Source organism: Macrosteles quadrilineatus, unplaced genomic scaffold (genome assembly GCF_028750875.1).
Source record: "Macrosteles quadrilineatus isolate MER2022 unplaced genomic scaffold, UCM_ALF_1.0 Scaffold_2__2_contigs__length_208266976, whole genome shotgun sequence".
NCBI lineage: Eukaryota > Metazoa > Arthropoda > Insecta > Hemiptera > Cicadellidae > Macrosteles > Macrosteles quadrilineatus.
The window spans coordinates 103,201,707-103,229,226 of NW_026542595.1; the positions used below are offsets into that span (position 1 = coordinate 103,201,707).

Here is a 27,520-nt window from a genome sequence, read left to right on the forward strand (position 1 = left end):
ATTAACCTTGTTTCAAAATCCTATGCGCTGCCTTCTTTGAAGTGATTTACATACAAATTTATCGTGTTGTGACAAAACCACATTTTAGCATCCTATACTCTGTATAATGGAATCTGTCTTCTGACAATCCGTCCAACTGGGGTCTGGCCCAGGCTTTTGAGGTAGACGAAGGGTTAGGAGACAGGTTCCGTCATCCAGACTATAGCCAAAGTTGGCGATGCGTTATCTGGTTTGTGGTCGTAAGGTAACACATCAGGATCTAGTTAAGCTTGCAAAGGTATATCATTCACTAGATAGTGCTTTCAGTAACATGGCTGATCAGGGACCCGTCTCCCTTTTACATGAATAAGTATACATTTTATAACATCAGAATTGTATGTTTACCTGGTTATCGTCGTGTACATAATTGTTGATAAACAGCAGGTTTGCCCACCAGTTGTCAAGACATCTTGTCGACTCTCTGAGGAGCCTTTCCCTCCACAATGGACCGTCTCCGAGGTGTGGAAACACGAATGCGTAGAAGGCAACAACAAGCATGTACACAGGGGCTATCCTGGAAAAATAAAAAAACAAAAAAACGCATTATACCCGAAAATGATTTTCATGCCAACTTTTAATTTGTTGGGTCATTGCAAGTATCGTCAAAAGTGATTTGAATAAAATCACAAATTGATAGCCGTGGGAGGCGGTCACTCTAACCACAAGAAAACACAGACAATCCCTGTGGTTAGCTATACATTTATTAACTATCAATACTAATAAATTAGTAGTAATATCATAAAAATTAAAATCATAGAAACAATATTTAGTTTTTAAAATGTTGACTTGTCGTATATCAAATTAAAGCTGAACCTATAAAAATTAAGAATTTTCAAACAGAACGAAAATAAGTTTAGTGGTTTTCAAGATACAGGGTATTCTGTAAGTATCAATATTTTCTATAAAAATTGCCACCATTTTAAAACGGAAAAGATAAATGAATTCTGTTTCCACTAAATTGTTAGTCTAGTCTAGAGCTGTAAGCTGTAAATAACATGGCATATGTTTACATTTGAAAACTCTGAGATTCGAACCTATGACCCCCAGTTCCCTTAACACCTTGTATTTTGAAAAAGGTAAAACATATTTTTACGTTTTTCCTTGGGTATGAAATAGAGGGGAAAAGTTTTGTTTCATCTCTGTATGTCAAGCCGTTCGTCTGTAATCAGTTTAGCACAGCTTAGAAGACTCACTCTATACATATAATAAAGCTGAAAAGCTATAAAAGTCATCTCACTTCTTTCAATATCCACCCTGAATGCACATTCCACTTAAAATACGCATTTACGTGTGCGTAATTGTGTAAAAGTTAATCAATTGATTGTACGAAAAATTCCAAAATTGTTTTTTCCAACATTTTAAGATTAAAGTGGACATAAATAACCTTAAACAATACTTTACAAGTTAGCTCAAAGTTAATTAAATATACAAACACTCACAAAATATCCAATACTGATGTCCATATAAATAACCAACTTAAGCTCAGCAATGTGGATCAATACATGATACAGTTTGCTGAGTAAATTTACCTTATCCATCTGTTGAAGAAGACGACGGCGAAGTTGAAACGTTTTTGTTTGTCAAGCTCTTGTAAGATGTAATGGCAAGTGAGGAAACCACTGAGGACGAAGAAAGTGTCGACCACTACACCGCCGTTCAGGATCACTATGTCTACGAAGTAGGAATTCAGCTGGAGAATTGTGACTAAATTAAATACAATCTTTATATCCCGTAAAAAACAGATAAACAAATCCATGATATTTTTCTTGTTTTTACAACAAAATTAACTTATCGCAGATTTATTTCTACATAATAGCTTACGTAAAAACAAAACGTAAAGGATAACAAATAAAGAAAATAAACACATCATTGATTCAAAAACAGAAAGGTAATTATATTAGTAATAGTTTAATAGTTTAATGTTAATGATTAAAATGAATTAAACATTATTTTTATAACCAATGTATGTACAAGTTAAACTTTAACACCGAGCTAAATATGACATAAACGAATTCATGTGAGGTTAAGCTAAGATAATAAAATAAAATTAATACAAAATACTGTAGAATTTGTAAAAAGGGAAATATGTTTGTGTGAGGCAAGGCACGGACGAGGGAAAAAATTTTAAAGTTAAGCTAAAAATAAAAATAAATATTATTTCAAACTGATTTCAGGATGGCGAAAAATGATTAGTATAAGTAGGAGTTTTAAATATATAAAAAATGTTAGTGTGAGTTAAGAAGAGGAAAAGAAATATTTCAATGAATTTTAGGATGAGTGGAACTCGTCAATGAGAGTTTCTGGTAAAGAAGGAAACACATCAGTGTGAGGTGAGCCCAGACGAGGAAAACAAATTAGTTTAAGTTGAGCTGAGGATGAAGAAACCCATTAGTAAGAAATGAACTGGAAATGAAGAAACTGCTTCCGAGAGAGTTGAGTTAATCTTCCGACAAAATAAACTATGAACTAATAATTTCACACAAAAAAAATAAACAATACATTCTAAAATCCCTGGCAGGATATTTATTTAACTCAGTCCTCTAAATTTGATTTTAAGTACTTGTTTAATATCAAGCAATGTTGCAAATCAAAACACATCTCAGTTAGTAAAAACGTCCGGGTGAAATAATATGCGATGAATAAATACAGCAGACGTTAAAACCTTCGTTAAATTAAACATTAGTTATTGCAAGAGCTAGAGACGGAAGGGGAATACTCAAATCAGTGAAATAAAACAGATAACTACCATCTCCGTTACATTCTCTAAACAGTAAAAACCCAGCATTTATCCACCATTTGCGCCGTTCTCTTGAGTTTTACTGTTACAGACTTTTTATGTAACATACATTTCTAATTCAAGTTGGTTGGAGGTTATATTTTCCACGGAGTTTTTTTACCATTGCAAGATGCGAATATTTAATCATGCACACCACGAAAAAGTAAATTAAACTGTTTTTTTATTGGAACGAACTCGTAGTGTTTGATGATAGATCTGTACAAAAATATGCGAACTCAACTGGTTGAAATGCGAGATGTCTGTTTCACTGAAAAATACACTTGACCAAATTTGATAGCATAATTCAATAAGATAATCTTGGTACCTAGGATTATAAACATATTCCATACTCAACTCTCAAAATAGCCCTTTTTGCGTTTTCTGTTAATTTAAAGGGTATTTAGCTTGATTTAAATTGTATACGTACCAATATACTAATAGTAAAATTGTATTTTACTGTGTATTTAAAAAGCCACATTGTTTTCTGAGTTTTAAGCTTAATGCGAGGATTGATAAAACTGCTAGTATCTAACTAAAAAAAAACTTTTTCTTATTTAATGAATGCTATTAAGATTACTTATAGATTACTATAAGATAACTTAAGAATATTGTAAAATCTGAAGTATTTTCAAACGTTTGTCAATGGTTAATATTCTCAAATGTCTTGATGTTAGAAAGACGTTGCTCTTCAATTTTGGCGCAGATTTCACTGTTAACTCATTAATGGCAATAACTCATTGAATAACAGAGGAATGTTTGCAAACCATAACGGTATAATGAAACAGTTCTGCACATAAAAGAAATAATTATATAATAGGGGAGAGTGGTACAAGGTGGGACACGGTATATAGTGGGAGATTCCATATAACTTTTTTTTCTTCAAAGCCATGTGGCCAGTTTCTCTCCAAAAGTGTTGTAACAAGGCCAACAGTGTGTTTTGAGTTAGTTTTGAAGTTTCAATCATGTTTGGAAAGTACTGAATGACAGTCTGCTACAACTATAGTCTCAAAAGTTACATTTTTGAGGTAAGCAATCATCATTTTCTTATTAAATTAGTTTGATAAACAGGTTAAATATGATATGCCTAACATTAAAAAACCTTCTTTGATCAATAGAAGGAGGTCAGGGGTGTCTGAGCTGCACTGTTTGGAGTAAAACTTAAAAACAACATAACCCTACATGTGGTACAAGGTGGGACAGTTATTTGTAGTATATAGTGGGACAATGTAAAATAAGGTGGTACAAAGTGGGAAATCGGTACATAGTGGGACAAGCAATGATAATTGATTTATTATACTATTATAGCAATTCATAATAGGCTATATATGTACAAGCATACCCATATAAATATATGACATGCCTCATCTGCTTGGTAGGTTACCTAGGATAGGACCTAGGTACCTGTTAAATAAATAAAAAACCCTTAACTTACTTTTCACGGTGAACCCTAACGCGGTTTACCCAGAAACACCACCATTTTCATAATTTTGTGTTAGGCTTAGGTATTTTTAAACTGTTTAATACATCTATTTTCAATTAGCCTAAACAATTTCTTTCTACTTTTTTACCTACTTATAACATTAATACAGTTTTAGCGGGGTCGGTTTTATGCCAAAGTATAACTTACCTACCTACCTTTAACTCTTAAAATAGGTATAGACATATTCATTCATATCATAGTTATTCATTAAAGAACATTAGTGGAATTTTACAAAAAAATTTATTTTTCAGGTCCATAATGCCGTAGATTTGCCGCAAGAAGTTTTTGGAGCATGCGAAAGATGGAGGAATTTCGAGCCTTATAGCCTAGGTTGATTACTAACTATGTACTATAGGTTTTTAAAGGTCACACATATTAATAAATTTTAAATTTTGACTGAAACTGTCTTATTTATGAATACCTCCTATGCATAACAGGATGTCCCACTTTGTACCATTTATTGTCCCACTTTGTACCATATTGCTGTCCCAGCTTGTACCAGGGTCGGTACATGTTGGGACAAGTGGTATAAAGCGGGACAAATAGTTTTTGGCCTTTTAAATATAAGTTAATAATTTTGAAAAAAAAATCTTTTAAAGTGTTTTAAAAGTGCTTTATGTTTGTGTAAAGATTGTTCTTCTAGGTCAACTAATATTGAAGAAAAAAATGTTTTAATATTTACGTCCCAGTATGTACCACTCTCCCACAAATATGTAAAAAAAATATAAAAAATATTATTCAAAAAATTTAAAACACTTTTAAATTTTACATCCCCTTTAAGACAGTTTAACATGGAAAAAAGTAGATTGCAAATATTTACATTTTATTTCCAATATGTTGATATAAAATACATTTTTATCATTCCATATTTCATTGTATTTGTATAGCAGAACCGTTAGTGACAAGAAAGAAGAATAATACCAATTAAAACATAGAGGTATTTCTCAAACTCTCTTGTTTAGTTTCGTATCGGGAAGTTTAAAACAACGAGTACGAGTTTTAATACATCCCTTAAGGCTGAAAACTGTTCTCACTGTTCTAATCGATACCTCAACTTTACCAACGCAGTATTAGTAAATCCCGCCAATGTCCTCTAAACTATCACAACCCTTTAACATTGAATTTGAATCATGCAAGTAGACTTCATCCGATTGCAAAATCTGGAGCCTGTTTTGATGTGTGTTTCATGTTAGTTATTCTTAAGTGCGCATATATCGACAAAGTGTTTCTCTATTTAATTTTATGACTGGTTTTACAGTTTTGCGTAACTATTTCATTAGTACCATTAGTACTATTTCATGTAGTAGTAAATATCGAATGAAAGCGTTGGAGGTTTTTTTTAATATCTTTGTTAAATTACAAACATACATCTAGCCATGTATGTTTATGTACATAATTAATAAACAGAAGAGTAATTATTTGTGTGTACGAATTTTTTACTGCCATTGGTGCAGTTCAGATAATCCACATGCCTGAATTTGGACTTGCTTGGCAACGCGAAATATTATATATCATAACGAGAACCGAAATTGGCATTTTCCGCCGCGCGCTCAAGTTTTTGTGTGAGGTGAAGCAGAACACAGGAAATCCCAATTTCACGTGCGAGGCAAAGCTGAGGACGGGAATAATGGAGCAAGTGCCGGAAAATAACTTTCGGCACGAGTTATGAACAATACTTTTCATCACGACGCAAAAATCCAGAATAACAGACCTCAGTAATATTACAACTATTTTATTTCTGAATTATATTTTTTGACTTTAAAATCAAATAAAATCTTCTAAAGGAATCCTACGTATATTTGAGATTAATTTTTTAAAAATATAAAAATAAAAGTAAATATTCTAAAGAAAACCCACGTATATATATCTCAATTAATTTTTGAAACAGTATTGGCCCTGGTTTTCTTGGATAATTGATGCTGCTGTTCAAAATGCTTGGTATTTAAGCAAAGCTAGTGGAAATAATAAATCCCAGCATGATTTTTGAAATCAGTTGGCGGAGGTATACAATAAAGATGTGCCAACTCCCCAAAGGCGCAAGAAGACCTTCATCCTCTAAATCTCTGGGAACAGAGTGGCAAACGCTGTACGGTGATGGACATTTCAAAACATCTACTCCAGAAAAGAAGAAACGGCGGTGTGCAGGGGAGGGCTGTCATCAATTATGAGAACCATGTGTGTGAAATGTGAAGTTGGACTTTGCATCGAATGCTTTTTAGCGAATTTCCCATTTAGGGAATAAGCTATTACCGTAGGTCTCATGGTAAGACCTGGACCCGGGACCGATTTAGTTTTTCGTTTTGAGGTCCCCAGAGGCCAAAAACACCATCCGTTCAAATACACACACACACATATGGGTGAGTTTCTACTGACCGTGTTAACTTCGCCAGTGGGTTCTACTCACTAAAAGGAACAAAAAAGTTCCTATAAACCCATGTCCGATTTTCGACCGTTTGGCTGTTTTGGGGGATTTTGTGTTTTTCTTATTTTATTAGACTTTGCTCCACAATTTATGTAATAAAAACTTAACCAATTACTTTAGAGAGTTATAGTTAAAATCATTGGAAAGAACATTAAATTTGCTATAAATCAAAGGTTTCATTCAACAATTATACCATTACATAGTCCACGTTATAACCAAAATAAAGTAAAAATGTCATTAAATTAATTAATTACGATAATTTTCATGGGCCTCCTTTGATACATAATCCTGCATTTATGCAATGTTGAAATGCATAAAAAACTTGGCATTTTAATAATCTTTCAAATGATATGCTATTCAATACTATTATTGATATAAACCAGTGAGAAATTACTAATAAACTACAATAAAACACGGTTTACAGATTTTGTTTTTGCACAGTTTTACTGTTAATAATAATTACTGTATACTCCATGATGTATTTTATTGAACTATCTGATAAAATTTGTACATTATTTTAACTTTTAAATATTTATTAAAATTATCTGAATTAATAAAATGTATAAACTCAAGGTTTTTCACATTTTCAAAGATGTAGTGTGTTTGATTCTTAAATGCTGTGTAATTAGTTTTACCTTGTGCTTGATTAAGTCAGCTTTTATTGATTTGTCATCTATAGCTAGATAACTCAGCTGCTTGAACATACCTTGTTGAGTAATTTGCTGTTTTAACTTTATATTTCCAAGTCAATTAAGAGTTTTTCAAACATTTATTAAAATATGGAGCCTTTTACCAATCAAGATTATGCCAACATGATGAATACAGTAATTAATTATTATTAACAGTAAAACTGTGGAAAAACAAAATCTGTAAACCGTGTTTTATTGTAGTTTATTAGTAATTTCTCACTGGTTTATATCAATAATAGTATTGAATAGCATATCATTTGAAAGATTATTAAAATGCCAAGTTTTTTATGCATTTCAACATTGCATAAATGCAGGTTTATGTATCAAAGGAGGCTCATGAAAGTTATCGTAATTAATTAATTTAATGACATTTTTACTCTATTTTGGTTATAACGTGGACTATGTAATGGAATAATTGTTGAATGAAACCTTTGATTTATAGCAAATTTAATGTTCTTTCCAATGATTTTAACTATAACTCTCTAAAGTAATTGGTTAAGTTTTTATTACATAAATTGTGGAGCAAAGTCTAATAAAATAAGAAAAACACAAAATCCCCCAAAACAGCCTAACGGTCGAAAATCGGACATGGGTTTATTGGAACTTTTTTGTTCCTTTTAGTGAGTAGAACCCACTGGCGAAGTTAACACGGTCAGTAGAAACTCACCCTGTATATATATATATATGTCCTTTAGCGCGGATAACTCGAGCAAAAATGATCCGATTATGATGAAATTTGGTATAAACCTACATTTATTCGAACGAGTTCGCGAACCAGCATGATCCGGCTTTGGGAACAGGGGTTTATGGGGGATTTTATGGGGTAAAAATGGGTTTTTAATTTTTCACCCTGAAAACATAAAATTTTGCAATTTCTTTCCAAACCATTTTGTATAACTAAAAAAAAAAAAAAAAAAAAAAAAATAATTTAGTATATTGAAGCATTGTTGCATGCCTAACGGTTACGGAAAATCGCAAAATAGTGTAAATTTAATATTACCAAGTTATTCTTATGGAGAATAAATACAGTGTTGTAGCTTGCTTGTCTATGGACATATTTTAATGAAATTTTGAAATTTTGTTTACTTCATACTAAGTTATTAATATTTCAATAAAACCCCCTATTTTCTTCCCTGTAGCAGCAAACCTAAGTACTCATTAATATTAATGATATTTAAATAGGAAATAAATCTGACAATTTTATAGGAATAATTAAGTGGAATTCCAGCCATGTAGATGGAAATTCACTTAGTCTGCAGGATTGCTGCGGCGGGGGTATTGATATTTTACTCTGTTACTTACAGATATTAGCCTATTATCATTATCATAGAGCATGATTAATAAATATCAGGTGGTCAATTAATATGGCAATTTACTATGGTCCTCGGATAATCGAACCTTTTTGCTGTTCCGACCTTGGTCCGGGTCCTGTAGGGGACGGATTAGCGGGGTTGTACTGTAAATGTAAAAGACCATGCATACAGACTTTATACAGAAGAACCCTAATCTGAATCACTGTTATGATTTGTATAGTTAATTTGTTTCGGACATAAACATTTCGTTCGTGAAGTTGGGCCACGAGGAGTGTGAGAGGTGTGGCAAGATCAAGAAGCATAATAAAGTATAAAGCATAAAGTATAAACACCCACACCAACATGCTGCTTCATGTTCAGAATGCGAAACTATTTGAATCACAAAATTAAATATGAAGTAGCAACGAAACAGTACAAAAAGTCAGTTTCAACTGACAACATAGATGAATATAGGTAAAACCGTGGTCTAGTCAATGGATCTTCAAAAAGTAATAATGCTCTCCATTATGGACGAGTTCAAGGAGTGCACCATCACAAAAAGAATTGTAGATCTTAACGAATCTTTTGTACCTGTAGGAACAGCCGGCAGAGATTGAACCATAGCCTGTATAGCATGAAGGCATATCAGGCAGAAAAGAAGAAGACATATACAGTGCAATTCATAAGTTTATGGTAACAAAACGAGATGCCAGGAAAATAATTTTCTGGATGGAAAACTTACAGAACAGTCTTAAAATCAAGAAAATAATTTTTGGTGAATAAATAAACTCTTGTAGTTTGATTGTTTATTAATAAATTTTAATCAAATTTGGCAATTTTGTTTATTTCATATCAACATTTCAATAACAAACACACCTCAATACCATCCCCGTAGCAGCGAACCTAGGTACTCAATAAAATTAATGTTATTTAAACAGGAAATACATCTGACAATTTTCCGGGAATATTTTAGTAGAAATCCACCCAGGTAAATGGAAATTCACTCAGTCCGCAGGTTTGCTGTGGCGGGGGGGGGGGGTATTTTACTAAAAGATGTGTGTTGTATTGTGGATTTCTTTGTCAATATGGTAATAGCTTTACAGCCAATCAGGTCATTAAACCTTGATTTTCCCAGTCCTTTATTATTTGCTTAGTTCTAATTATCGTTACTATCATGATAAACTTCTTTACATTAGTATTATCGTTTAAATTTGCGAATCTAAAAAAAATCCGTTCTGTCATGTACGAGCTACATAATGCTATATAGATCTATTCATATTATTTTGTAAATGGTGTAACCATTAATGAATAAATAAGTTGTTAAAAGCTAAAACTTACCCGCTCAACCCAATCTACATTGTATAGTGGGGTCTGTCCTATGTTGTACATCTGTCTGTGGCCAGCTATCACAAACATGATGGCGATTAACTTGTATACGTGGAACTCGGCAAACTCTGAGTTTGAGTTGGGAGTCACCAACTTGCCCATGTTCTTGTACATAGAGAAGGTCCTCAGCCATCGTCCTATAACATATCGTACCATATTTTTTTTAGGATCTTTGACAAATGAAAGTGGAAGGGTTCATAAGTGGTCAATACAGAACATTCTTTTAAATTAAAAATGTCGATGTTTAAAATTTAATAATTATTTTTTTCACATATTTTTACAAACGCAAATACAATCATATAACACAACACAAATTATTGCTATTGAAATGAATCTGACGCGCATTGGTATATGAATATCACACACTGCTGCAATACTATAGGCTATAGAAAATTAACTAAATACAAACGAAAATAAATTATGTGGATAGGAATCTCATTAAAGGATCAATATACATCGATATCACATCCTTAGAGGTTTAAAATTTTACTAACTCATAAAATGTGATGAGAAACGAACAGTTACAAAACTGGTCTGTTGGGAATACAAATTCTTTCCCAAAGATCTACAAGCTTTACTCACGTTAATCGTACTTGTACATTTGTCGTTCAGTGTGCATACTAAGAAGCGTGGAAGACATGGGCCCCACAAGGGTGGGGCTGGGGAAACTGTGGTCACAGGGGCTCTCGGGGGGCCCGGACCTACCCCTGTTTCTATTTTAATCACTGAAGATCACTTTATAGCAGATCATAAATTAAAATATATATATATTTTACAAAAAACAAAGTTAAATCAATTAAAATATATTCCTTCTAGATTCTAGGCTAGTTAATAGTGCGTATGTACTATACAACAACCGTAAAGCCAGCTAGCGTCCCACAAACTCCCTCTACCTCTTCCTTCCATCAGACGAAGGAACGACGTAGTGACATTTTTTGGAAACATTGATATTTTATATTATTTTGTTCTTGAGCAGCCCAAGCCGTTGGAGATTATTGTTAATGTTAAGCCCTCTGTCTCTACAAAACCTTTCCGAGACTCGTTGGAGTGAAACTATTCAAGACCGATTGTCAAAAATTTTCCTTCAATCCTCAAGGTTTTGGGCCTGCTCCTTGAAGCAAGTAATTTGCCTACATTGACTCCAGCAGCCAGAAACAGGTACTTTGAATCTTTTAAAGGCCTCTTGGCATCATAGTTTTGGCACAAGATTTGACCTCCATTGGTCAAAGAAATCCATTGGAAGAAAGACAGAAACGCAACTTATTAGAGATTTGTTGACTTAATTGCAGACACTAAGAGATTCATAGGAAACAATCCATAACGAAGCAAAACACGTTACCGATGCAGCTGGCACTAAACCAGAATTCCCTCTCAAAAGAAAATTGAAAATACACCCGAGCAACTTCAGCAACAAGCTTCACAGGAATTCAAGTCTTTCTGTACTACCGTATAATCTTTACTGTTTTGGATTTCCTCATGGCTGATATGAAAACCAAATTTGCAAGCTCTGAAGAAATGTGTACCTTTTTTGCTCCAGTTTTAGTGTTCATTGATCTAGACAACGAGGTACTGAAACATAAAACTGTTAATCTCGTTGCATACCCTTCAGACTTAGCTGATCCAGAAGCTCTATCTGAAGAAACTCTTTATATGAAGAACGTAAATAAAACTGTGATCCACTCCGAAAAGGACCCGTTGACGCTTCTAAACTCAATATATGAGGAAAACCTCCAGTCCATTTTCTCGAACATATGCACAGCTATATGGCTTTTCTGTACAATCCCACTGACCGTTTCAACGGCTGAGATCTTTTAGTAGATTATTGAATCTACTAAAAACTTGGCAAAGAACCACAACTGGCCATACACGTCTGAACCATCTGATTGAGAACGAATTAACCAAAACTGTTGACTTTTGAAGTCATAAATTGTTTTAGTGAAAAGAAAGCTAGGAAAGCAATGATTTCATAGCCACATCAAAGTAAGCGTTTTCTTATAATTTTGTTAACTTGAATTGTAGAGAATGATATACTTTAATTTGTTATCAATAATTTGGTAAATAAAGTTTAGTTTTTTAATTGAACCAATAGTCTCAATAATTAATCCTTATTGTTATCAGTTAAAACAAAATTGGTAAAGTATTGAAAAATTTACTTGTACCATAGAATAGCATACAGACACAGGTGGAATGGGGACATCCTGGTTACAGGGCTCATAATTAAATGTGGAAGCCATGGTGGAAGACAAATTTTTATCGACAATAAAAACAGAGACACATCAAAAGTCAAGGATATTTGGTGGGATCTTGATTTAAGTCAATTCAAAGGGAACATTTAAAAACTCAGTTGTGAAAAGTTTCTTAACAAACTACAGAAATCAATCAACCGAGTTGGCAAGTTTGTTGGTTGCAGTTGTAAAGTCACCTAAGTCAAGCCGTATGTCGTGCAACACAAAGACTGTGTGGTTGAGGCAACTTTTGTGACGTTGCGGTTCTGAGCTGATCAAAAGACTAACTTTACCAACTCTTGTTTGATAAATAACTTTATACCCTATTGTCAAAATATACAGGGTTGAGTTTTCCTCAGTGTATTGTTTATATGTGCGTTTGTTGTTGCGATGTTAAATATTTTGGGGTTAGTCAGGGTTTAAGAAAAAAACTGTAAATTATGGTGTCCCTCAAGGGTGTATGTTGAAACCCCTTTTTGTTTGTCAAATACATGACTGGGAAACTAAAGGGCATTGTCTGTATCTTTTATGATCACATAAATGGAAAATATGCGTAAATAACAATTCTGAATTGGATATTTCCTTTTTCGACAAATAGTTTATTATATTAAATATTTACATTGTATTGAATTTTAATTTCCAATTATTACAGAAAACACGAGTTGTAAAAGTATTTTATATATAGCAAAACTGCAACTTATATTCATCAATTCGGACTAATAAGTTTAAAAATACTTTCTTGGCGAATTTTCTTGTTATTCCTTTAAGTAATTTATGCTTAGTAATGTTCTGATTACAACAGTTAACAATAGATACTGCAACCAACAAAAATCATATTTATAGATTTTTATTTTAAATATTTATAGAAAAATTTTATTTTTTATTTTTTATTACGACTGAAACAAAATTGTTCACTAATTCGTATTTCTGATCTTTAGAACTTTTGATTTTAACTACTATAATGTAAGAATGTTTTGTAATGAATTAAAAAAATGTTGCTTGGGTGAATAAAAACGACGCCAGGTTAAACAAAACCATAAAACGAAATATTACATCGTCGAAATGTCATTCACGACAAGCTCTCGACAATATAGTTGCACATTGAATATTTCATTTACCCGTTTAATGTGGCTTGTGGAAAAGTTAAAATGAGTTCTAAATCTTTGTCCTGTTTCGCCCTTTACCCGTTTATAACCAAGTTTCATTTGCACACATTCGCCTTACAAAGAGCTACGGTTATGAGAAATTACAGTGAAAATATATCTTTTAAGCCAAAAACATTAGTGTTGTTAAGTGACAATAAAATTAGAGAACAATTTAACGTTGGTTTCCATTTATGAATCTAAATCTGGTTTTAAAAATTGATGTATTTGTATAAGTTTTGTCTTTATGTGGGATAATATTTTCAAAAGTTCTTTATCACTACAAAAGCTTAAGAATCATTGTGAAGGAATAACAATTGATCTGTAAAAGGTGGAATTAAATCAATACTAGTGTACATGTTGCTAAAATTCCTGCAATTAATTGGTATGTTTTACATAAGTTTAAGAAAAACGATTAACGGTAATAATTTCCGATGATTCTAAAAGAGTCAACAATGTAACTAATGGATATACTCACGATGTCTACACCAATTAGAGTAAATATTTGATCATTTTACAAAAGCTGTTTTAGTATTTTAGTGTTTTCGACTTTTCACTCATAACCGCATATAACGTTGACCATAGTTATCTTCGTCATTGATAATGTACCCTGCCTGCATGGTATCACCATTGTCACCAGTATGTTTACAAATTTCAGTTTGTTTATGGCAACAAATTTTGTTTACAATACTTAAGAACTACCTGATTTCCTGCAAAGCCTGCTTGTCACAATCAGGCTACACAAAAATATTGTAAAGATGGCATATTATACTACACATTATCCTTTCAACATGGATTGGTTAAAATGATGGCATATTCGACAGAGATGAATAACACCAGGACATTTATTCGTAGGGTCCAATTCAAGTCATTTTATTTTATTTTAAAGTTAGACATATCTTTCAACATAGGAGAGGGGAGTTAACTCTGATCTCTGCCAAGGATATAAGGTAGCTCTATGGACCTTCAAGGTTTTGTTATTTTGACCATAATACACTTACTGATTCCTAAACTGTGAGGTCTTCCCGCTTGATAAACAAAGAAATCCATCCCAGTTGCTGTAAATGATATCACCACAGCCAGCAGAATGACTAACCTGAAAAAATACAGAAGGTTAGAAGATGTTTATTTTTATTCAAAACAAGTACTCAGGTTTCGTTCATGAGGCAAATGTACTCTGTAAAATAATAAATACTTTTGTTTAAAGAAAAATGTTGTTACATTTTTCAATACTTGTAAAGTTATTAATTTATAATGCAGAGTATTCCTAAAGAAATAAACAATAATTAACGGTAATAATAGCTAACTGACAATAAATTTCTACCAGTAGCTCGTCAAAAATCTTTCAATGGGTAAGGAGTGAGAGTGATCGTGATATTTGATTGATAAAATCACAATAATTGGAATAAATTTTACACCAATCATTTTGACTGCATTTGAGGTTGTACCATTTTATTTGAAGTGTGGGTTCGCAACTTCAATATCGATTGAGACTTTTTAAATCTGATCTTTCCGTTATTCCACAGGTTATTATAGAAAATTTTACAATTCCAAAAAATAAAAAAATGCCTGGAGATACTGTGGATAATAGTTTAGAACCCACATAAAAAATGTAATCCAAATCGGACCAGAGGTATAAACTGTAGCTATGTGCAAATACACATTCGTCACTTAGAAATGCACTTTTTTGCGGTTCATTGGGACCCAAAACACAGACTAAAAGTGTTAACGAAAGTAATATTTTCTCCACAAAATGTGTAAAAGGTGAAAAAAACCCATCTATAAATACACCCTTGTCAAGATTAAATGGATTGTTCTTGTCTGTCTATAATTCAATTCAATACCAACTCTTAGTTCTAGACGTTATGATTTGTTTAAAATTTGGTTCTTGTTATTTAACCAACTTGAACAAATATTTTAGCTGAACTTATTAATATGTTGTGACCAATTGTTTATCCTTTAGAATTAAACCCAAAGAGTTTAAGGCTTGTGCCTTATATAAATATACTAACACAAAATAAGGTAATTAAAAGAAGAGATTAAATCATGAATCACTTTTGTATTAAGAAAGAACTACAATAATAAATGAAATATAACATTTACAAAACAGCCAGCTGATCATATGATAATTTGTACACTCAAAGTACAGTTGAGACAGTAAATAGCAGATTCATAATTAATGGCAAAACTATGTAGCCACAAGTTCATAAAATCTATTCTAACATAAGGGAAAACATTTAATCGTCATAAATAATAAACATTCTTACGTCATTAACAAAAACCACACGTAAAACAAGCTTTATTTATTTCAGTAGGATAGTAAACTTCACTTTTTTAAGTAAATGTTTGTGCTAAATAAAAATATTTGTCAAAGATGGAATAAACGGAGAGACGACAATGGTGCCTTCTTTCAACCGAGCATAACAGACTCCACACTAACATTGATTTTGCTTCGAGCGGTTTGAAGGTGCAGGAAAAGTTGAGTTTGTAATTGAAAATACATCTCTACGGCGCAACTTTCAGTAAATATTATGTTTGTTAAATTCTTCAACTTCGCTACGTTACACACTTTCATTATTGTTATTCATACAGTTATATACTATTTGTGTGGGAGATGTTACCAAAATTTAAAAAACCGAATATCAGTGTAGTTTTGTGCTTAATACGAGATTTGTCAAACAAGATGTTAATGATGGGCCCTTAAAAGAATAAACATTGACATTAAATATTTACATATCACCTAGTTATGTCACAGAATATTTACGTGAGTATATTGTACAAAAAAAAACTAGGTTTTGAGCGAAAATAATACTAATTGTTTACGAGAATGTAAAATAAATAAAATTAAATCTTATCCTATAAGAAATCAACATGCACTGCACAGCTATATTCACATTTTAAACATCGTCGAAAATAATCAAATATAACAAATTACAACAATATTTTAACTCTAAAAAACTCATGTGAAATTATTCCTTAAAAACGTAAATATGGACAATCATCAACTTTTAGAAACTAAAGTTAATCTATATAGGCCAGGTCTAGTAATCATTTAATGAAAGAGAACACAAATGCTAAATTAAACCTGTCACAGAATTAAATATGAGATTGTTTACAGGAGTACGAAGAAAATATAAAAATAACCCCACCGCAGCAAACCTGTCCGTTTGCTTTTTTTACTAAAAATTTTAGTAAAAAAAGTCACCCCCACACCCTACCCTGTTAAAGGGGTTAAAAAATATTGTTGATTTAAAAAATTGCGAAACCCATGTTAAAAATCAATTCCACAAACAGAATATAGCTATCTATTTCGGTTTGAAAAATACAGATTTGTTTCCATATTTGTGAAATTGGTGCTTTTTTACATATACAGTAAATCTAATTTTGGAATACCCGCCATTTAGGCTAGGGGTAAGATATCCACCTCAGGTTTGCGTTATTGTGTTTGTTTTGACAAATCCTACAAACTGAGGGGTCACTCAATAGGGGTTGCTATTTAAAAAAAATAAGTCACCCCTTACCCTGTTAGGGGGGTTAAAAAATATTTTTGATAACAAATTACCTTTGTTAACAATCAACGCCACAAACAGAATATTTATATCTAATTCAGTTTTAAAAATACAGATTTTTTTCAAAACTTAATTTATACACTGTATGTCTCAAGTCCCATCAGGCATATTTTGATGTATTTTCAGAAACCATAGAATTGTATTCACCGATCCATAAGGAACTTAATTAAAATTGGAGGGAAATACGTTTGATCTAATAAGAACTTTAACATGTAAAGGAAATGCTTCAATTTTATTTCAAGGAAAAATAACTCAAATTATGCAATTCAAAAACGTTATGAAGGTATTATTTTGCGACATATGACATCGGATATATTCATGTTTGTTTGAAATATTCCATTAATAAAAACAACTTGCTTATTCAATATGCGCATCGGAAAAACCGGCCTACACAAACGTCGCATCTGCTACCAGAACTGTTGTGTTCACCAATGTTTATGTACGTTGTTGGAACGTCCAAAGCCAAACATTTGTGGACAGTTTAGTCAACTTAGGAATGCTCCAATAATTTCCAATACTATAGATAACAGTAAAAAAACATTTCCATAAATAAATATTCCTTGAGAGATAGTTGTTTTGTTGTAGATTTAGTTAGGTGTAATGGTAGTATTTGTGGAGGAGCAAGCTAGTGTAGTGGTTAGAGCGCGGTACTTCGGTCCCTGTGATACCGGGTACAAATCCCACCAAATCACTCATGGATCTTATCTAAGTTCCTTGATCTCAATAAAGCATGGAGATTATTGTTACTATTATTTCCTTATTTTTTATTTCGAAACAAACTAATGTTAGGGTCAAACAGAGTCGAGCAACTATGTCAAGGTAGAATCCGTAGAAAAACAAGGTAAGAAGTATTTAAACTTTCCAACCGTCATGTTCCAAGATATGTCTATAAGGACTATGGCAGTATTACACCATGCAGAGTGCCAAATGTGGAGTAACTTACAAATAGTTTGATCGATGCATGGTTACATGGGTAAAACTATTATTTAATACTGTAAAGCATTAGAACAGTACAAAGGCGGTCCTTGAATGGAGAGTAAAAAAGCTGGCAATATTATTACACAGATATGATAGATCAGTGTTAAATTGTATACAAAAAATATCAGTTATTCAAAATTAAGGTTACACATCTTGAAAATTGTATCCCTTCTGGTGCTGTAAAAAAATGTATCAAGCTATTCCGAGATAGTTTATTTTCGTTTAAAAAACTCCAGTATAAATATACTTAAATTTCAAACTTTTTATTATACATTGAGGGAAAACCTACGTGAATTCATTCATAATTTTGACAGTACAGTATAAAATACTAGTATCAATACTTTATTTGTCTATTTACATTTATTTAAAAAGAATCAATTTACTAGCTAATAAAGAACAGATTTTTTTTTGTTTCTTTACGACGTAGGAGAAAACTAATTTCAGTGTTAAACATTGTCAAGATACTAAGAAAATCTAGAAAATTTAGAAATAAAAAGGTAAAATTAAAAAACAAACTTTCATGAATAGATAAAATATCAGCTTTATGCGAGTAACATAACAATATTCAATGAAACACAGCTCAAGGCGATATAAAGGTGCTTCGTCCAAGGCTTCATCTTCTCGTCAAGTGCCTTTACGGCGACGTACTCAATGGAAACGTGGGTTCATTATGACGATATGAATGTCTTAACTTTAGACGTCATTCAAACTCAACAATGGAGAACGATGTAAGTGACGCGGATAAAAGCTGATACTACACGAGCTTTGAATACAACCTTTCAAAGTAGATTTACAAGAGAAGGAACTGGGGCGTTCATACATTGAATACAAGTAGCTATTTAAACAGAATCTTCCTAAACAATTCAATGCCATTTTCAATTTCTTTATGTTCATTGCTTTTAACATTAATTTAGTGTGTGTGAACTAGTGAACGCAATGAATTATTGTAACAGTTTAAAGAATACATCTGCAGATGTTTATTATTGGATATTAATGTAAACAAGCAAAAAGCGTTTTGCCTACAAACATTGAGATGGAATGCATTTCTATATATTAAACAACTCAAATTGCGTTGCATTAAAAAAAGTTAGCACTTCTAATTTAATAATATTTAATTGACAAACCTTGCAGAACAATTTAAAACGTTATTTAGCTGCTACTCATTTTATGAAACACGTAAGCTAAATGAAGTAACAACAACTGTACCGATTTCCAAAGAGTTGCAATTATAATAAAATACAGGATGACAAAAAGTCTGGAAACGGCTTGATACCTTTTTAACTAAATTCGTTAGAAAATTCAAACCTTTCACATCAACTTATACGTAAGAAAACTACTCTTTGCAAGCATTACCATTTTTTTTAACTTTATCTGGGACGGCCCATGAGGAGTAGGTACATAATCTTTAATGTAAGCATAGCTTAATATACACATCATTTTAAAGGTCTGGTCAAGTGGAGTTCACTGCCGGAAATCGCGTCCAAAAAAGTTCATCCGTTACAAATGGCGGCCGTTCAAAGTTCTTGCGGAATATACCTGCAGAGGCCTTAGTATTGATAAATACTCATAGTCAACATTAGCCGGGAATCTAAAACCCGGTTAAATTTGTTTTGAAGATTGAATAATATTAGTCTATGACCTAGTTTACTTTCCACTTCTAGACCTTTAAAAAAATGTGCATATCAACTTATGCTTACATTAAAGATTATGTACCTACTCCTCATGGGTCGTCCCATGATAGAGAAAAAAAAATGATAATACTTGGAAAAAGTAGTTTTCATACATGTAAGTTGCTGTGAAGGTTTTGAATTATGTAACGGATTTAGTTAAAAAGATATTTAGCCTTTTCCAGACTTTTTTGTCACCCTGTACATTCATACAACAATATAACATATGTTTAATACATGCATTCAAAAACTAATAATAAAGAAAATATTTAACTTGTAAAGTTCAACTCCTAAAATATTATTTATTTCAATTTCAAATGCAATGTATCAATATTTGAGCTGCGCAGAATGAATGAAAGAATAACGAAATGAAAATCATTGTTTATTGAGGCAAACTTATGTCATCATAGTCTTTTTTTTTTTAATAACCGTAAAAAACAGAAATACAAAAGAATACAATTATGTACAAAATCTACTTCAATAATCTTCGTCTTACAATACACATCCTGGTGTTTGAACCAATAGTAAAATTCAATCTCGATGTCCAAAAATGTTTAGGCCTTTTATACTACGTCATGTAATTACATATCCAAATTCAAACTTACAGAAACAGTATCAAAATACTTCAACGTACCAGACAACATAGAAGCCTAGTGACGGAGGTTCCTCATCTGTTGTCGCATAACAGCCATGTTCACCAAGGGACACGTCAAGGGACAGATCCAGACCACGGAGGGCGGAGACCAGAGAGGACCTCACCTCGGCGACAGTGCAGGAGGCAGGAACACACAGCGACCACTGGACAACGTCCCTGGGGCGGTGCGAGAGATCTGAAGAGTTCTGGGGACAAAAGACAGCGTGAAGAATAGATGGTGTTGGCAGGAACACACTTCTGGAGAAGGTATAAGGTGTTCCAGGATTAAGCAACAGGATTCTGTAAATAATCCTGTTGTTCCCTTTGTCTAGTGAGCAAAGGGCAGACAATAACAACAGAGGTATTTACAAGAGGGTAATGTGCCACCTGAACGAGAAAGTCAAGTGAACATTCTGGATGGAAAAAGGACGACATTAAATAACTTAGGGGAAAAGAAAGGAAATTATAACATGAGTTCATTTTGAGGAGTTAAATGTGTCATTTAAACGTGATACTGAAATTCTCTGACTGTATGGAAAAAAACAACAAAACGGGAAAGTGAAAAACTGATTTGGTCTACTAAAGTTTTCACACAAAGTGGCATTTTGTACAATTAAATTTGCTAAATTTTACTTGTACGCTACTCGATCATTCCAAATAACAACCAAACAAAATAAATCGCTTGCCAGTTAACAAACATTTGATTATGACTATACAAATGCTACATTCCAAAAATGTTCTTTTTTAATCTGATAGGCCTAATATTCACTAAAAGCTTTTCGATTGATGGACGTAATTTTACGTTCATGTTCATTACATTTTAGTACGAGTGAAACAAGAACAAGTAATTGTTAACACCAAATGTATTACTTTAATACAAAAAACAGTAAACGATTTTCGTTCAAAAAGTGCTACTTTGCTCACATGAAGAGAAGATAACCATTGTTTACAAAAAAGTATCACATTATTTTTTCGTATGGTGCAAGCTTCTTTTTTGTGATCATAGAACAAAAAATATTCCGGAGTAATTTTAACATTACAAAAGGGTTTAAACAGTTTATAAACATTTTGGCTTAATGCTTTCTGAGTATTTCCGTCATTATAAGCACGGTGTGCATTTACCATATTGTTTTCAAGGATACCGTGCAAACATTTTAAATGAATACTTTATAATCAAAAATATATTGAATGTAACAACAGTTTTTTTTTTACAATAAGAATAAATATGACAAAATGCCCATAATCTTATCACGTTAATCGGTTGGTTATTTTATAAATAATAAAAAGATCAAATATATGTTCCTAAGTAAAACATTGACTTTTCGAAATCGGTTCTGAATTCAAAATTTGTTAATCAAATACATTTGTTTGAATCTCGTACACAATTTATAAACTCGATAAAATAAAAGGATTACCTTTTCCAACCACGGTTGCTGGTATGCCAACTAGTTTCTTTCCTTAGAACTTCGTCAGGTCATTGTATGAAACCACATCATTAATATATTCCACATAATCAATGTATTAATACATTAAAGATGTGGTTGCATACAATGACCTGACGAAGTTCTAAGGAACGAAACTAGTTGTCATACCAGCAACCGTGGTTGGATAAGGTAATCCTTTTATTTTATCAATAATATATTCTAACCAAGAGTCACAATGAATAACATAATTTAAAAACATTAAAATGCCAATATTTTACCCTCCAAATATAGTATGTGAAATATCTTCACAATTATCACTAGGCTAAGGAAATAATTGATTTTTAATATCGCGTTACTCTTTTTATCATAAACACTTTCGTTAATAATAAACAACTGTGAATCGAATTTACAGGTGTTAAATTCGCATTTATAACACTCATATCGTATTACAGTTATTACATTTATTTTTTAACCCTCTCGTGTGTGATATACTGTCCAGTAATCTTGCTCAAAGTCAATACAATTTACAGCTTCTTGTGATTATTGCCTGATTTACTGCTTTCCTCTTCTCTATTTTCTGTCTTACACTGAATAAAACATATAACATTAGATTTAACGAGTGCTTAGGTTTGCTGCTACGAGGAAGGTAAAACGTGTTTTTGACCATAGGTCAATAGTATAGGATAAAATAAATAAATTTTCCAAATTTTATCAACATATAAACAAGTAAACTACAACATATTTCATTTTCTTCATAACAATAACATGGAATTTTAAATTACACTTTTCAATTCTGTTCCAGAATCATATAAAATTATTTGAGTATGGCAGAGAAGCCAGGTAGTAAGAAACCACATGAAAAGGGACAAAATAAAGAGGACGAAAAAGAAACATCTTCAGAAGTAGTAAATCAGGACGACTGCAAGCATAGCCCATTGTCAATAACGCTGAATGTAGGCCTAACCCAGCGATGTTGTCTTGTGGGAGGTTTACTTGGATCCGTGGCTGCGAGAAGACGACTGCCGCTTACACACTGTGCTTGCACTGTGATAGGTGCCATAGTCGGTGCCAGTATAGGAAGAATTATAGAGGAATATGTGAAAGAAAAAGATGACAAGAAAGACAATAATAAAAAAAAAATAAGAAAGGTGGGAAAAAACAAGGGGAACAAGTAAACATGTCGGAAAAAATTAACAATTAAAACAAATTAACAACAAATAAAAACACTATAGTTTTCTTATATTTATTTAATAATATGGTCAAAGGTGTCATATATGTTATAATAGTTTTTAATTACATACACCAATGGTATTTTTTTGGAAAGAAACTGTAATACTTTTAAGAAATAGTGGTTTAATGATTTAATTTCACAAATTATAAAATATTAAACTTAAAAGAATCTTAGATTTACTGAAAAAAAACAAGAAATCCATACAGTATTGTGTATATGCTTTTCCGTTGAATGAAAATCGCTACACGTTCTTAAGCTATTAATAGTTTGGGCCTGTTATAGTTGGTGCCTGTTAGAAATTCATTAATGCGAAACCTGACCCCTGACCTAGTCAAGATAGTTATAGTTACGAGTAGTTAAGACACCTGATGCTGAGATATTATGCACACCTTTGATTATGATGCACAGATAATAATGGAGTAACAAGAACGGTATATCTTGTATTAATGTATAACGATACATTAATTCATCAGTAAATTAAAGCAACCCTATTGAAAGTAAAATTATGTTCATGTAAAATACTAGTCAATAAAACCATTGATTGTATTGTATTGATTGTCACATTGTATTAATTGTCAAAGATAAAAAATCAATAACGTTAAAATATGATTTTTTATATGTTAACGAATAACCAGTGTTAATGATGATAATTTGATCTGTGATAAAGGTTATGCGGATAACATCACGAGATATGTATAATGCTCAAATATGGATGATCGAATCTGATGAAAACATGCTTAACATTCTAAAAATCCTCTATAATTCATAAATTTGTAACGTGTAACAGTTTTTAGTTTTCCTTAACAAATGGGATTTGGATTATAATTGGATATAAATTAAGAGAAACATGTGATAACTAGTGGGTTTTAATCGTATAACAACGAACAATTTACCTTTATTCTTTCCCATATGGAAAGTCGATTGTATGGTTGGTAGAACTTGGATTCCGGATGAGGAGTTCTGAAGTTAGCATAATCAGGGGCAAACCTAATGTCAACCAGACAGTAGCGTCCAGCCAACTTCAGGGAAGGCACACTTAGGGAGATACACTGATCGAAGTGGCCCAGCTGATAAGAGTTGCCAGCCAACAATCCCTGAGAAGATTGAGACGTTGCGTCGTACACTGAAATGATAAGCGAATTTAGTTATGATAAATTATTATCTAATTTAACATAAATTATCTAGATTCTGTTGAGTACAGCTACCAATGGAAACTGATTGAAGGATTTTTCCAAAAGAAAAAGGTTAAGTAGTGTGGTTATACACTGAATCTTTAATGTTACTTGGTGACTAAGTGAATTGCCAAGATTTAAGGGAAAGAAAGTCAGGGGGCACTGGTCGAAGTTTCCGGTCATTGGTATGTGTTAAGTACCTGAGTAATTAAATCATACACTGAAATTAAATGCAGTGGACTTAGAACAATAAAAAATAACTAGATTCAGGAAGAGCACGGTTAAGGAGTGGGTGAGAGGGTAAGGGTCGAAGTGTTCGGTACAAGTCCTTTAGATGATCTAGTAGTTACATCATACACTTCAATGATAATCTAACTTAGTGCAATATAAACTGACTACGGACTTAGAGAAAAGAGTCAGCGAGTCACTTTTGAAGAGTCTGGCCTTAAGTTTCTTGGAAGACTTTGTCATGGCATCCAATACCGAAGTGTTAAGATTACAAAATGGCATTAAGTATACTACACTCGACGTCTATTATATAAAATCTATTAGTATAAAATAGTACAAAAAATGTTGTTGCTACTGCAATATCTGTAGCGACAGCTGTGATTTGCATTTTGTTAAGAATTAAATAGGTAATTACAATCATTGTAAATTTGAAGAGAAAGATAATTAATAATTATCTTTTCTAATTTATTGAACTTTCTTAACTTTACTGATACCTAACCTAAATCAGGTAAAACAATAAATTTAAACTTTTTACACAGCCTTCCTAAGGATATTGTACTCTAATAATGTAAAAACGTGTTAACAAACTAAAAGTATTTTATAGGCTTTTAAAAGCTAATGACATTAATTAGAATTATTTATTGACATTTAGGTAATTTCATATTTGTAATAATGCTATGTAATATATTGTATATTAAGATTATATTAAAAACCACGTATAAATATGTAATTAAGAAATATTTGTTACTACTCATTAGTTTTCATGAGTCACTGATGGTAAAATCCCTTTGTGAGTTTATCCAAACAATAAAGAAGTTAAATTGCTTTATAAAACAAAGCCAGAGGTCAAAAACAACACTGGATGACGTTAAATCCAATTTGAAAATACACAGAGAGGAGTAAACAAAAGAGGACAGAAAACCCGATTATTTTGAATAGTGGAAGACTAAGCTTCGTTCCTGGACGATCAACAGTTGTTTCAAGCGAAAAAGTTCCTTAAAATTGTTACTGAATAAACCAAAGTGAAGAATTAAATTGACTTCTTGTAAAATATTTTTCTTACCAATGTTAACACCATGTGCTATTTTTTATGGGAATGTGAATATGGTAAACCGATCGATCATCTGTTTCATTTTTTTATATACTTTTATCCTTAAGCACAACTAACTTATTGTAGCTTAAGTAATATTTTTTATGTTCTTAATCATTATCTGTCGCGAGTTTAATGTTAAATTTATAACAATATTAAATCCCTTTTATGGAAATTTATTATATTAATCAGCAATCATTTTTCAGTGTGGATAGGAGCTCACTGTTTGTTCCCCCCTAACAATCAAAGGCCGTCGGTGCGTTTCATGGGAGAGTGATAAGAATTTATTATAATTAATTTACTAAATTGGGTGTTATAAATAAAAACTACATTTATAAATATTCAACAAGATATTTTGCACAACATTTAAATGCGTCCGAATACATGAGGGCAAGTGGGCCGGTGTCGGACTCTGCCCTAGATGCCAACACTTAAGTGCTAGACACCAATTAAGTGTACCATTGGATGTTTCCTCTGTACCTTACTACTCTGTGCAAAACCTGTGTGCCTTAAACCCTTCTTTCCAAAATATTACTTATCAGTAAGTGAGGTGGTGATGAATTGATTCCAGGTGAGGTGCTGAAGATTGGTGAGTTTATTCGCACACAAGCCCTCCTTGCTGCTCTCTCAGGGCAAGGAAAAGCTATAATTAAGTTGGAAGTGCGCGTTAAAGAAGCCATATCTCCATACCAAATTTATTTCATGCTAGAGGAAAGATATACTTGAAAAATTAGAGCGAAACATAAAGTAAGTAGCCCGTAATGTCTGCAATAATATATTCACACGACTTATTGTAAAATTCCATATGCACCCAAAAAAGCATTAAAGAAGTTATGTCATAGTAAATTTATACATTACAGATCATGGCATAGAGACTTAAGTTAGAAAGTTTGGTACTTTTCTAATTTTGTTTACAAACTTACATATCAAGAACCAAAAAACTTGTTTCAAAATCCTATGCACTACCTTCTTTGAAGTGATTCACAAATTGATTGTGTTGCGGCAAAACCAAATTTTAGTCCCTATACTCTGTACGGCGGAACCTGTCTCCTAACCATCCGTCCAACCCTCCACCTTAGTTTCTTATTTAGCTTTAGTTTAACCATTGTTTTAACATAGGGCATACATGTTTTGTAAATTAAAATAGATCAAATAAGTGGATTTTTTTTTGTTTGACTAGTGACCCTGCTATAAGATTCTCTTAATATAATTGGAACACTTGTCATATTTTTACTTATTTTTTGTTTATTAATTTTTAACTTCACTTATATTTAGCGTAAAATTCTATCTAGATTTGCTCAGAAGTAATAAATATACTGCGTATTTTTTTTCTTTTGCAAATAGTAAAGATCTGACTTACTCTGAACCGCCCATAACGTCAAATTCCTCAAATTCTCCTGGTAAAGTCGGCTGTGTCTATCACATTCGGAAGACCCTGTAGGAGCGAATCCCCTAAGACCATCATGCAGGACATCTGACACCCAGCGAGCCCTAGGCCGACGGGGCGGAGTCCCTAGATATCTAGCACTCTTGGGTATCTTCAGGATACCTGACCGAACCGGAGGAAGACTGCTGGTCGAAACAGTTGTCTCATCCGTAGTGATTTCGGACTCCGTAGTATCGTAATCCTCGCAAAAACCTCCATACACACACAAAACTAACAAAAACACCTTCAACATTTCGGGACTTGCTAGCCCGAACGACAAAGGATCTACTGAGTAGCACGTTTCCTTTCCTGCTCGTTCCACGTAAGGAACCAGTTACACGGCGTTATCCTTGACAACTTGGGACCGTGAAACCTAGGATAGCGACTGAGGAATATGTAAGTAGCTGGACCCGTTTAATGCAGGAAGACCAATGACTAATGTAGGCCTATATTGTTGTGTCTGTAGAGAATAACAACATTGTTAAACAAATTGTATTTAAATGGAATTCAAAACGAAAATTAAGCTCAAAAATGTGGTGGCTAATTAAAACCCGTTTCGAATAAGCTGGGATTCATAAAGAGGGAAACACATTAAAAATCTTTTAATTACCAAAATATTTTTTTATATCTTATGCATATTTTAAACCACT

At 32.5% G+C, this 27,520-nt stretch overlaps 1 protein-coding gene across 2 annotated transcripts in view; it reads right to left on the minus strand.

Moving 5' to 3' along the window:
* Positions 1-27,128, minus strand: part of LOC128986969 (nose resistant to fluoxetine protein 6-like) — a 39,867-nt gene extending 12,739 nt beyond the window's left edge. For both annotated transcript variants that reach the window (XM_054407602.1, XM_054407603.1), the window contains exons 1-7: positions 26,805-27,128; positions 23,848-24,077; positions 20,300-20,505; positions 14,453-14,547; positions 10,037-10,221; positions 1,569-1,729; positions 385-553 (exon numbers count right to left, since the gene is read on the minus strand). In XM_054407602.1, the coding sequence (XP_054263577.1) occupies positions 385-553; positions 1,569-1,729; positions 10,037-10,221; positions 14,453-14,547; positions 20,300-20,505; positions 23,848-24,077; positions 26,805-27,123 (1,365 nt within the window). In that variant the 5' untranslated portion in view covers positions 27,124-27,128. The remainder of the gene's footprint in view (positions 1-384; positions 554-1,568; positions 1,730-10,036; positions 10,222-14,452; positions 14,548-20,299; positions 20,506-23,847; positions 24,078-26,804) is intronic.
* Between the last annotated feature and the right edge of the window lie 392 nt (positions 27,129-27,520).